The sequence below is a fragment of the Arachis duranensis genome, chromosome 5 (assembly GCF_000817695.3).
Source record: "Arachis duranensis cultivar V14167 chromosome 5, aradu.V14167.gnm2.J7QH, whole genome shotgun sequence".
Taxonomy (NCBI): Eukaryota; Viridiplantae; Streptophyta; class Magnoliopsida; order Fabales; family Fabaceae; genus Arachis; species Arachis duranensis.
The window spans coordinates 97658519-97672131 of NC_029776.3; the positions used below are offsets into that span (position 1 = coordinate 97658519).

The window sequence follows — 13613 nt, forward strand, 5'->3', positions numbered from 1 at the left end:
GTCTCTCATATGCAATATTAGAGCGCGTTTGATTTGTATTTTTATTTTCTGTTTTTATTTTTAATATTTTTTGTTTTTAGATTTTGTAAAGAAAAAGTGAAAACAGAAGGTGAAAACAGAAAATATAATTGTATTATTTTTACTGTTTTCACTTTTTTCTTCACAAAATTCAAAAAACAAAAAACACTAAAATGAAAACACAAATTAAACACACCCCTAATTTTCCTACAATAGATAACAAAAAGTATATTAGTGTTGGTTTTAAACATCAGTATAATTAACTATTTCTAATTTCATGTCAAACAAGTATTTAAACAAAGTGATTAAAAAAAAAAGTCACCAAGGCAAAATGAAGAGATAGCTATATACCTATATCACTATATCTTAATACAAGTTGATGCATACAGTCTTTTGAAATTGCGGTTACGGCGGTACCATAACATTATGACGTGACAGGTTTTAACCTTGCCACTATATAGTAGTCATCCGTAGTTTTTACGACCGCAATTGCGGTAGCACCATGGTGGAATGGAATGTAAATGGAGAAATTGTGGGTTTTTCAAATTTTTCAAAAAGATCTGAGACTGTTTTGGGTAAATTAAGAAAATTAAGTGTTTCGACCAGTCCTAATAATCAGCCTCTTATTTAAAAACTCTCTCCTATGTCTCATCTTCACAAAAATTTCTCTGCGCCATCCATCTCGTCGCACCAATCATCACTCCTGCTAACCACGGTTCCTCCTTTGGTTCGTACATCTTATTTCAACTTTGGAGACAAGTACACAGAACAACACCTTTAAACATGTTGTCATATTGCTTCTCTTCAATATCACTGTGTCTAAAATTCAATTAATCTTTTTTCTAATCTGATGGGAACTCAAGCAACTAAATACCATTTTAAACAAATAATTATTCTTTATTCCTTGTGGTAATCACTTACATGAATATAGAGACATAGAATGAAAACTGAAATTGAAATTTAAAGAAGAAATAATAAAAGGGATACTTATATAATCTACATGCTTATTACATAGACCAAATGGAATCTATAACAAAGAAGGGGATTTAACAAGATTAATTGTAGTAAGAACATGAAATCTAAACGTGTTAAACAATCCCGCTGAAAAAACAAGGCAAGATCTAATGTGCTAGAAAGCCCCAATTACCTAACAACTACTGTTCAAAATTAATAATGCTATTTTTTTTTATAAAAACAAAGTTTAAATAATTGTGAAATATATATCTTGCCGTTAGGTTTGTTATAAAAAGAAATATTATATTATATTATATAATTTGGTTAATTTTTTTTATCTTCAATCTCAATTATTTGGATTGAGATATTTTTAAAAAATGTTATTCAAAATTTTTAAATTATTAAATTAAATTAATTATAACTAATTAATTAGGTTGATTAAATATCTAGATATTTTATGATTTAATATAATATAATTTAATTTATATAGATACATGACTTATTACAGTTTTATTATTTATGTAATAAATTCTAAAAATAATTTTTGTAAGTTATAATTTATTTTTTTATCTGTATAGTCAATATTAAAGAATAATTTTTTTAATTTTTTATTTATGAATAGAACATAATTCACTTTGACAAAAAAAAAATTGATTTATGAAAATTTAAACTTGAGCACGTACTATGGTTAAGTTCAAAATTTAATTTATTTTATCATATTATATAAATATTAAATTCTTTGATTAAACACTTATTCAATTATGATACGATATTATATATAATTTTTATATTAGTAATTAAATTTCAGTTGTTATACAAATGTTATATTTTAGGTAATTATATATTTTTTGTTATTTTAAAAATTATTATATATTTTTAAGATCATTTAATTATGTTTATTTTTTTAAAAGCATTGTCATTATTGAAAAATGATGAGTTTGAAAAACTCTAAATTAACATTTATGATGACTAAACATTATTAACTTAATTAATTGCAAAAATATTAATTCATATGGGCTGATTAAATTAATTTTTGCAAATACAGGTTTTGTTTGGGCCGAAAATAAAATAAAATGTTGTAAGCCCAAGTGTGAATTTATTTCTCAATTCAGCATTGATTCAAAAATATTCAATGATGTATGGCTGAATTGTTGTGATGTTAATTGGGCCAGTTTACACTATTATTGTTACAAGCCCAAGATCTATGCTAAGTGATCAATGCTTGATCCAAAAAAAATCCATCAGGAAAGCAAATGTTATCATTTGCCTTGTGCCTTCCAGCGGATTCCATTTCTCACTTTGGGATGTATTTCAAATTTTAATTTGCTGAGCATTGGAAACATAAATGAGAGAGAGAGAGTATGAGTGACATGATTGATTTGATTAATGCAGCACGCCACTCAAGCAAGGGAAGTAAACGCAATCTCATTAATTTGTTTCATTTCAATTAATTACTTTTACTTTAACTCTACATTCTCTCTCATCTTTCCTTCTTCTCTTTCGGTCTTTACCCAGCAACCATGGAAGCTACACCTACTCACCGAAAGGAAGATGGAGCACGTCTCAAGACCATCATGATGATGGCAAGAAAACATAACAAAATAAAAGTATGTTGTGGCTGAGATCTCCAACCATGAATGGTAAGATATGGTGACAAGATCTTGGCTTCTTCATACCAAAAAAGGTAGAAAGAGATTCGGCCAGCAAGGTGGAGATTCTTGGAGGCAGGACTTGTCTCTGATTCTGCTCAACCCCACAGGAAGTAGCTAGAGTGGCGAAGTGATAGAAGAGGCAGAGATTGGAGCAGATGAAGTCATCATCATCATGAAGCATCAAGGGCCAGAAATCCATCTTGGAGAGCAAGCTAAGGATGGAGAGCTCGGATTGATGAAGAGTGATGACCAAGGAAGAACTAGAGGTATTTGCATGTTGGGTTTTGCATGGGTTACCTCCTCTCCTCTCTCTCTGGCCGAACTGGTTACGTGTGAAGGAAAAGAAGTTAAGCTAGGTTTTTGGCTTCAAAGGTGGAGGCTTCCCTCTTCTATAAAAAGAGAGAACAACTACTGTTTGAAGCAAGGAGTTAGAAGTAAGTGTGAGAGTGTAAGGCACAGAAGTCTCATAGCTACCTAAGCTTACAGATTTTCTTCTCCTTCAATGTATTCTGTTTTGTAATTTTTTGTTTAATTTTGTCATGTCTTGAGTCTCATGGAAAAAGACAAACAGTGAGGTTTGTATGAAAAAGCCATAGAGCGGAAAAAGGCAGAGAGTGCAAAATTAAAAGAAAAAGCCATAGATGTCCTTGGAGTTCCTTTGTACATCTGTGTTGTGTTTCATGATTCTGTGGGAATCCCCTTGTAAGTTGGGTTGGCACTTTATAGTTGAAAGCTTGGCAGTGACCAAGTTAAGTTCAGGATTGGGTTTAGAATTCTGGACTTGTCCCAGATAGGAAGGGTAGTTCCTAGGAAGAATTGGTGTATGTAATCAAAGTTGATTATAGTGAAATTCCATCATTGTTGTGATGAAAACTGGATGTAGGCTGCACTGCACTTAGCAGCTGAACCAGGATATATCTGGGTGTTTTTTTCCTTCTCTTCTACTCTATTTTCTGTTTCTGCTGCCCAGGAGATAAAATCGCAAAATATCTCGTGCCAAGTGACGAGACAAAAAGAAAAGTCTTGTGGCTAGGGACGAGACAAAAATCACCAGAAGTTGTTTCAAAGACAAGCAAGTGTTCTGAAGTGAAAAAGGGGCTAAGATTCAACCCCCCTTCTCTTAGCCACTGAGAACCATCAATTGGTATCAGAGCTTGGTCTCAAAGAGATCAAGCTTTGCAGCTTGGAGAAAAGATCCAGATGGCAGAAAGTAGTGGCTCAAATCTGGTGTCCTACAACCTTACAGAAGGACAGTCAAGCAACAGACCGCCTCTTTTCAATGGGAAAAACTAAACCTATTGGAAGGAGATAATGAAGATCTTTGTGCAAGCAGTAGACTACAGACTATGAAAGATTATCCTGGAGGGTCCTCAATTTCCAACCACCACAAGTGCTGAAGGAGTAGTCTCCCTTAAACCAGAAACAAGATGGACCGAGGAAGATAGAAAGAAAGTAGAGTTAAATACCAAGGCTGTAAACCTACTCAACTGTGCTATCAGCTTTGAGGAATACCGACGGGTATCACGATGCACAACGGCAAAGGAAATCTGGGACAAACTGCAAATCACTCATGAAGGAACCACCATTGTGAAGAAGACTCGGATAGACATGTTGAACAGAGAGTATGAAATGTTTGTAATGAAGGAAGGAGAATCTATTGATGAATTTTTCGAACGGTTCAACACCATCATTGTTGGCTTAGATGCTATGGGAATAACACATTCTGATTCTGTGCTTGTGAGAAGAGTGTTGAGATGTCTCACTAAAGGAAGGAGAATCTATTGATGAACTGTTCGAACGGTTCAACACCATCATTGTTGGCTTAGATGCTATGGGAATAACACATTCTGATTCTGTGCTTGTGAGAAGAGTGTTGAGATGTCTCACTAAAGAGTGGAAAATAAAAGCTTTAATTATTTCTGAGAGCAGTAGCCTAGATTCCATGACATGTGATGATTTGAGAGGAAACTTACTTGCCTTTGAAAACACTTATTTGAAAAAAATTCAAAAAAGAAAGGAATTGCTTTTTCTTCTGTAACTAACCCCTGGATGATGAATCCAGTGATAATTTTTCTGAAAATGAGTTTGTGTTGTTTGCCAAAAAATTCAGGAAAATGGTGAAGTTCAAAGGGAAAGGCAAAGACAGCAGCTCAAGGAAAATGAAGAAAGATCTAAGCAAAGTAACTTGTTACAACTGCAAGGAAATGAGGCATTTCAAATCTGATTGTCCCAAGTTGAAGAAGGAGGAGAAGCCAAAAGGAGGAAAGAAGAAGGGACTGATGGCTTCATGGGAGGACTTGAAAAATGACTCAGACAATGATGAAGAATCAGAAACCAAGTCACAACCTTGTCTCATAGCAGATCACATAGATCAGGTAGTCTTTCACAACCCTAACACTGAAGATCTTCATCTTATGATAGACCACCTTTCTGGAAAAATAAGATGTTTTCTACTTGATAACCAAGATCTTGAACAACAAATTATCATTCTTAAAGTTAAAAATGGTTTTCTCAAGGAAAAGCTAAGGGAGGCTGAAACTGCTTGTGATCTTGTTGAAGAAAATAAGCAGTTAAAAGCCCAACTTAGAAGTTGTGAAAGTGACTATTCTGTTGTTGCATATGTAAATTGTTTTAAGGAGAATGAAGAGTTTCTGAAAAAGATTAAAAATCTTGAAAATGACTTAGCCAAATTTACTCAAAGTTCTGAAAATTTAAATCAAATATTGGCTAGTCAAAAACCACTCTTTGATAAAGCTGGTTTAGGGTTTTACAAATCTGATGAGAAACCTTCTTTTGAAAATAGAGCTTCATCTTCTAATGACACAAGGTTTCAAGATCCCACATACTTTAACAAATCAGCAACTCCAAGGTTTTGTAGACTATGCAACCGAAATGGACACTTTCCCATTCAATGCTTTTTTGGTGAAAGAATGATTGGTGACAAAGTTTACAAAATTGTTTTTGATTACAATGGCTTGGGTCATAGGAGATGGTTTAACGTGAAAGGATCTAAGAAAATTTGGATATCTAAGGTCACTTGAGCTTGTTTTGTAGGTGTGCCTAGCATCCAAACGGAAGAAAAATATGTGGTACATGGACAGCGGATGTTCTAGGCACATGACCGGAAAGACAACCTTCTTCATAAAGCTTGATGAATATGATGGAGGACTTGTCACTTTCGGTGATGATGGTAAAGGAAAGATAGTGGCCGTTGGTAAAGTTGGTAAAAGCTTTTCATCTTGTATAAATGATGTTCTTCTTGTAAATAGTTTGAAACATAATTTACTTAGTATAAGCCAATTGTGTGATTTAGGTTTTGAAGTTGTTTTTAGAAAATTTGTATGTTTGGTTGTTTGTGAAAAAACTGGGGAGATTTTATTTGAAGCTAAGAGATGCAACAATGTGTATGGATTAACTCTTGAGGACTTGAAAGAACAAAATGTAACATGTTTTACCTCTCTTGAATCTGAAAAATGGCTGTGGCATAGAAAGTTGGGTCATGCTAGCATGTACCAAATTGCTAAGCTAGTAAAGAAAATTTTGGTTAGAGGAATTCCCAATATCAGATTTGATAAGGATCTTACTTGTGATGCTTGTCAATTAGGCAAACAAGTAAAATCATCTTTTAAACCAAAAAATGAAATTTCAACCAAAAGGCCATTAGAGATGTTACACATTGATCTTTTTGATCAAACAAGAACTCAAAGTCTAGGAGGTAAACACTATGGTTTGGTAGTGGTAGATGATTACTCTAGATTTAGTTGGGTACTTTTTCTTGCTCATAAAAATGATGCTTTTCATGCTTTCTCAACCCTTTGCAAGAAAATTCAAAATGAAAGAGATTTAAAAGTGGCACATTTGAGAAGTGATCACGGAAAAGAATTTGAAAACTAAGACTTTGAAAAATTCTGTGATGACTTTGGAATTACTCATAATTTTTCATGCCTTAGAACACCTCAACAAAATGGGGTTATTGAAAGAAGGAATAGAAGCCTTCAAGAGATGACTAGGGCTATGTTATGTTATACGTGCCCGGTCACCCTTACGACGTAGGGTCAATAAAGTATTGAGTTTCAACCTAGAATACGTGGTGGCAAGCCACGGTTCTGTTACCCAAGAAAACTCGTATCTCAGATATTATTAATTCATAAGCCGTTTAATATCCATAATCATTATATAATCATTCATCATAGCATGGCATCATAACTTCATTTAACATCTACATCTTTTTCTTATAACTCATCATGTTTACCCCTTTCTTCATCCCGAAGTTACCTTATTTCCCTAGCTTCAACTAGCTACTAGACTTAGTATATTACTTTATGACTAAAAGGATGAAAATTGAGGTTAGAAATCTAAAATCTAGTGTAAAACACAAAAACCTGTTTTGCAAGAAACAGGGGCCACGCGTGGCCACACGTACGTGTGGGAGTATAAAAAAGCAGCTCGCGTGCGCATTTCCTTACTATGTGTACGCATGGTCATGCATGCTAGTTCATTACGCATACACGTGGGGCTACTCGTGCACGCACAGTTTAAAATTTCATGCCATGCGTACGCGTGGGCCATACGTTCTTAAAAAAAACACCAGATTACCTAGAAAGCTGCACAAACCTGTATTATCTACCTGCATAACACATAATTCACACCAAAACTTTTGACGTGCATAACTTAATTGTTTTTCTTCCATTTTTTGAACGGCGTAAATTTTACGAACCCAATTTTTATTTAAAACAAGTTAGAAACAAATTGAGGGTCAGGAAGCCAAGTTATGCCTCGCCGAAGTTCGGCCAAAAACCAACTTTTTCAAAAGCTTCAAAACCTCATTTTCTTTTCAAAACTCATTCCCACTTAACTCAACATACCTATAACCATCAATATAACTTACCCTTAACAATAGCACAACAATCCTTGCAACCCTATCATTTTCTTAGCTAAATAACATCCGATTTCAACCCAATCTTTACAAGTTTGATCACAAACTAACATATCAATCTATATACATATATTGCCACGATCATAAATTATCTAACCACCATCACATCATCATTCATTGTATCAATACCAACAAAATCAAGTAAACACCACTCAAGCTCAAACCATATCATTATACTGTCACGATCATAAAAGCTCCATCCATCATTATTATACTAGTATATATATATATATATATTCAACCCACATTGTCAATTGCTCAACTATAACCAAACACCAAGAAGACATCATAAATTCACCATATTCCTCAACACATGCCCAACATCAAATTATCCATCAATATCATAAAGACTAATCATTTAACATATTCAACCACTTCAACTTATCATATAGTTCTCTAACCTAAGTTTTCACAGAGCATTACATATTAAATGCACAAAACTTAAACCATACCTTGGCCGATCACCACGTTAGGTCCATGGCAGCCACCTAAGCCACACACACAGCCCCACAAGTTTCAAAAATCACCAAGACCTTAGCACCAATCCTCCACCAAGCCTCCAATTGTCCACAATTCAATTCCAATACATATATATATATTGGCTAGTAGGGCCGTCAAAATGGGCCAAGCCCATTGGGCTGGCCCGTTTACTCGTTTAAATGGGCGGGCTTTTGCCTCTAATTCAGGCCCATTTAAATTTCGGGCTAAACGGGTTGAGCCCGATTAACCCGAAAAAAATTGCGGGTTAAATGGGCTAGCCCGCGGGCTAAATGGGGGCCCGCATAAAATTTGGTTTTTTTTTTTAAATTGAAATTTCAGATTTTGGCCCAGCATCATTGGGAAAAAAAAACAACCCGACCCGTACAAAAATAACAAAAAGACCAATAGTCCAATATTATATATTATGCAAGATAAAAAAAATCCTTAAACCCAGCCCAAAATATAACCCAACCCATATACAATATAAGATTAAGAGTACAAAATAAAAAAAAACTCTCTCTAACACTCACTAAAAATTGTAACGTACAAAGGATGAAAGGAAAAGGAAAAATCACTTTAGAGTAGCCATAACCCATGCCCATCAGCCTATAATCCAATAATCCATATCACCATATGCCCTAAATGCTAAATCAGTAAATCCCTAATTCTTCAATCTTCGTTTCTTGTACACACTACACAGCAAGTAGCAAACGTTCAAAGAAAAAAGAGAAAGCACACTAAAGTAGCATAAATCCCTAATTCTTCTGCACATCACCACAGCTTTACAAATTTATTATTTATGCATGTATCCATCCTTCTTCCGGCGACAGTAACTTCTTTGTCAGTGTCATCGATGAGCATCCCCACCGTTAGAGTCTTGCGAGGCTCTCATCACCGTTAGCCCTTCAGTTTTCATTACCTCATCCATTCTTCAGTAAGCTTCTACTCTTCGTTAGTTTTCGTAGCCTTCAGTCATCACAATCATCAATTTTCAGCCAACTATTGTAAGATTACTTTCTTGTCTTAATAATAAAATATGCATGTTATTTCTTTTCTCACAAATCTTAAGTTCTCAACATTTAGATGAATAGTATGACACTAACATCAATTATTTATGTATTCTGTTTTGTTCTAGGTTATTTTGGGTTATAATAAGGATTAATCTGATTCTGTGTTTTTATTTTTTGTTAGTGATTTAATTTGGAGTTATGGACGACTATGCAAGAGATATTGTTGATCCAAATGCTAAGGTAGAACAAATTTTTTTGGACTCAGACTCAGACTCTGATGATGACTTTGATGATGTTGTTGATGACGAAGTCTCGCCGGAAGTAACTCAAGCGACACCTCTTGTAAGTATTCCACCTGCTGCTATTGATGGGTCAAATGCTAAAAAGAGAAAACGGTTAACTACATCTAATGTCTGGGATAGCTTTACAAAAATAGTTGGGGAAGATGGAAAAACAAGGTGCAAATGTAAAGGGTGTGGAAAAGAATACAAAGGTGGGGATAGTACTCATGGTACCTCTACATTGAGACGACATATCCCTGTGTGTCGTGAACTTCCCAAATTTCATGATTTGGGAAAAATGATGCTTGATGAAGCTGGGAGGTTAAGAGCTAGACAAGTTGATCCTATGGTTTTTCGTGAAAAAATTGCACTAGCAATCATAGAACATGATTTGCCTTTCTCATTTGTTGAGTATAGAAGAATTAGGGATGTTTTTAAGTACTTGAATCCTGATGCTAAGATGTTTTCTCGAAACACTGCTGTAGCTGATATTTTTAAATTTTATATTGCTGAAAAAGAAAAGTTAAAATGTCAGTTAGGGAAACTTCGAAGTAGGATATGTTTAACTACTGATCTTTGGACTTCATGCACAACAGAGGGTTATATGACTTTGACTGCCCATTATGTTGATTCACGATGGAAATTAAATTCTAAGATACTCTCATTTTCTCACTTGCCCCCTCCACATACAGGACATCAATTAGCAAATAAAGTGCTTGAGTTGTTATCTGAATGGGGAATAGAAAAGAAAATATTTTCAATAACCTTAGACAATGCTTCATCTAATGATAGCATGCAAACTTTACTCAAGCGAAACCTCCTTTTAAGTGATGGGTTATTGTGTAATGGGGACTTTTTTCATGTGAGGTGTTGTGCTCATATCTTAAACTTGATAGTTCAAGATGGGTTGAAGGTTGCTAGTTCTACTTTTCATAATATCAGAGAGAGTATCAAGTATGTGAGAGCATCGGAGGCACGAGCTATCCAATTTAGAGATGTTCTTAAGTCACTTGAAATTTCTGACATTAGAGTGAACTTAGATGTGCCTACTAGATGGAATTCTACTTTCTTGATGTTGGAGAGTGCTTTGAGATGCGAGCGTGGTTTTGTTAGACTCTCTTTGAAGGATAACAATTTCAGAGATTGTCCATCGGAAGAAGAGTGAAAAAGAGGAAGAGAAATCTGTAAATTTCTAAATCCATTTTATAAAATTACTACCTTGATGTCTGGTCAATCTTATCCTACTTCAAATTTATATTTTATGCAAATTTGGAGGATTGAATGTTTGCTGAAAGAATTTTCCATTAGTGAGGATGAGGTCATAAGAAAAATGGTGCAACCAATGAAAGCTAAATTTGATAAGTATTGGAGCGATTATTCCATAATTCTCTCTCTAGGAGTTATTATCGATCCTCGAATAAAATTTCATGTTTTGGAATATTGTTTGAATAAAGTGGATCCATGTACTGCTAATGAGAAATTGACCACCATCAAGAAAAAGCTGTATTTGTTGTTTGAAGCATATTCAGAAACTTTGTCACATAATGCCTCTTCTAATGCTTCTGGTGGTCAAATAAGAATTCCTACTTCTAGAGAAGATGATTCACTTTCATTTGATGTGCCTGATGTAAGTTTTATCTCTGTTGTGCATTATGTTAATATAATTTTCTTTTATATGTTTCTGTCAATATGTTACTTTCTTAATTGTTTTATTATTATTTTTTGAATATTGTAGGAGTTGAGAAATATAAATTTTCAAACTAATGCTTCACAAAGAAAGTCTTCTTTAGATATCTATTTGGAAGAGTCAACTCTTGATATGAACTCTAAAATAGATGTCTTGCAATATTGGAGGTCTCAAGTCCATCGCTTTTCTGATTTAGCTTCCATGGCTTGTGATGTGCTTAGTATTCCAATAACTACAGTAGCTTCAGAATCGGCCTTTTCCATTGGTGCACATGTCCTAAATAAGTATAGAAATTCTATTTTGGATAAGAATGTGCAAGCTCTTATTTGTGCTCGTAATTGGATACATGGATTTGAAGATGATGGTAATTCACTTTTTAATATTTATTTTGTTAACTTCTATTGGCAATAAATAATGAATAACTTGCATATTGTATTTATTTAGTTTTCTACTAACTAACTTTAAATTGTAGATGCTGAATTTGAGTGTCAAAATGAAAGTGACAAAGAACATTATAAAGATAAAGTGGATTCAATTAATATGATGCCTGGTATTTTATTAGTATTGTGTAATTGTTTCAAACCATGCATTTTTTAATTCAATTCTATGAAAATTCATTTTCTGCCACTAAGTCACTAAATTTTATTTGATAGTTTATTTTTCTTTCTATTGCAGGTGTTGACTAATTTGGTGGATTGGATAAAAGATTTTTGGGGATTACATTGCTTGCTACTTTTGTAAAATATTTGCATGCCATGTAATCTGTTAAATACTTTCTTTTTACCTTTGTGTGGCTTTTTGGTAGAATTATGATGTTGCTATGTTGATTTATAATACTCTATTAATTATATGAGGGGAATTACAAATACCCCTTTAATTAGAAATATTAGAATTAGAAATATGGAATCACTAATTGGATGTGAATGTGGTTCTGTTTTGAGTTAAAACAACAAATTTAGAACATAATAGTTACTCAAATCAAATGTATTTAGTTGTTTACTAGAACTTTGCTTTTATTTGTGCCAAACAGGATTTTTTTGTCCAAATATATACACTAGTTTTTCTCCTCAAAATTAGACTTTTTTAGCTTTTTTTTCAAAAAAATTTCAAAAAAAAATATTTCAACAGATAAACGGGCTAGCCCATTTAACCCGTTGGGCTGGCCATAAATGGTCCGGGCTATAAAATTTAGGCCCGTGAACAAAGTGGGCTTAAATGGGCTAGCCCGTTTAACCCGTGGGCTAATCGGTCTGGGCTTAAATGGGCTGGGCTGGCCCATTTGACAGCCCTATTGGCTAGGTTAGGTGATCCTTACCGTACCCACGCACAAAGCAACTCAAACTTGATAAGCTCCGCAAGCTAAATCGAACCTAGAACACTAAATTTGACAAAATCTCATTACAAGGGCTCAATTTCAAAAATCAAAAGGGGTAGAGAATCTGAGATGGGATTGTAGCTTACCTGTGAAATTGATCTGATAGAAATGTAGAGCTCGATGCGCTGGACGCGTGGCCGCAAACGGTGCGGCGATCGGAGTTTAGACGAAAGAGTTATGGTGGTTTATGGTGAGGGTGAGGGTTAGCAAGCTCTCCTCTCCCCCTTGTTGCTTCAATGTATTTCTTAGCTGAATGGGGAAGGAGATGGCTTCTGCCCACTTAGGTGATTGGGTCCGGTTGGACTCACAGGCCTGGTTTGGATCCAGTTCAACCGATTCGGTCTATCCGGCCTAATTTTGGGCCAAATTTTTTGAAATTAGTGTCAAAATTCTCATTTTGAAAAGCTCTAACCTATTTTAATATTAGATTACATTTTTAATTTTTCTAATTAAAATTTAATTTATTGACTAATTATTTGCTAATTTTAGCGGGGTTTACATCCTACCTACCTAATTAAGAATTTTGTCCACAAAATTCAGAGTTAGTTACCTAAAAAGAGGTGTGGGTAGTCCTTCTGCATCTCTGACTCAAGCTCCCAGGTTTACTCTTCAATAGCAGCTCGAGTCCACGCTACTTTTACCATAGAAACTTCTTTTCCGCGTAAATGCTTGATGCTGGTATCATCAATCCTGACTGGAGTTACCGGAAGCGTCAGATCTTCTCTTACTCGAACGAATTCTAGTTCTAGGACATGACTCGGGTCAAAAGTGTAATTACAAAGCTGTAATACGTGAAACACGTCATGCAGGTTCGAAAGATGTGGTGGTAAAGCGATCCTATATGCCACTAATCCAATTCTCTTCAGGATCTCAAATGGTCCAATGTAACCAGGATTTAAATTTTTAGTCTTAATGGATCTCCCTTTTCCGGTGGTTGGAATAATCTTCAGGAAGACGTGTTCTCCTTCCTCAAGTTCCAAAGACTTCCGCCTTTGGTCAGCATAGCTCTTCTGACGGCTTTGAGCTATAAGCATTCGGCTATGGATTTTCTTTATTTGCTCAGTGGTTTCAGCTATCATTTCAGGTCCTAACAAGCTCCTTTCTCCGGCTTCATACCAACATAAGGGAGATTGACATTTCCTTCCATACAAAGCTTCATACGAAGCCATTCCAATGCTCGCATGGTAGCTATTGTTATAAGCAAACTCCACTATGGGCAT

At 34.7% G+C, this 13613-nt stretch overlaps 2 protein-coding genes across 2 annotated transcripts; one reads left to right on the forward strand and one right to left on the reverse strand.

Moving 5' to 3' along the window:
- The first annotated feature begins 10661 nt into the window (after nucleotides 1–10661).
- On the forward strand, nucleotides 10662–11813 carry LOC107490734 (zinc finger BED domain-containing protein DAYSLEEPER-like). Its single transcript, XM_052261847.1, has 4 exons — nucleotides 10662–10958; nucleotides 11067–11382; nucleotides 11491–11568; nucleotides 11694–11813. Exons 1-4 carry the CDS (start codon nucleotides 10662–10664, stop codon nucleotides 11702–11704), a joined length of 702 nt encoding a protein of 233 aa, XP_052117807.1. The 3' UTR covers nucleotides 11705–11813.
- A 1182-nt stretch (nucleotides 11814–12995) lies between these two features.
- On the reverse strand, nucleotides 12996–13613 carry LOC107490735 (uncharacterized). Its single transcript, XM_016111544.1, has one exon. It carries the CDS (start codon nucleotides 13611–13613, stop codon nucleotides 12996–12998), a length of 618 nt encoding a protein of 205 aa, XP_015967030.1.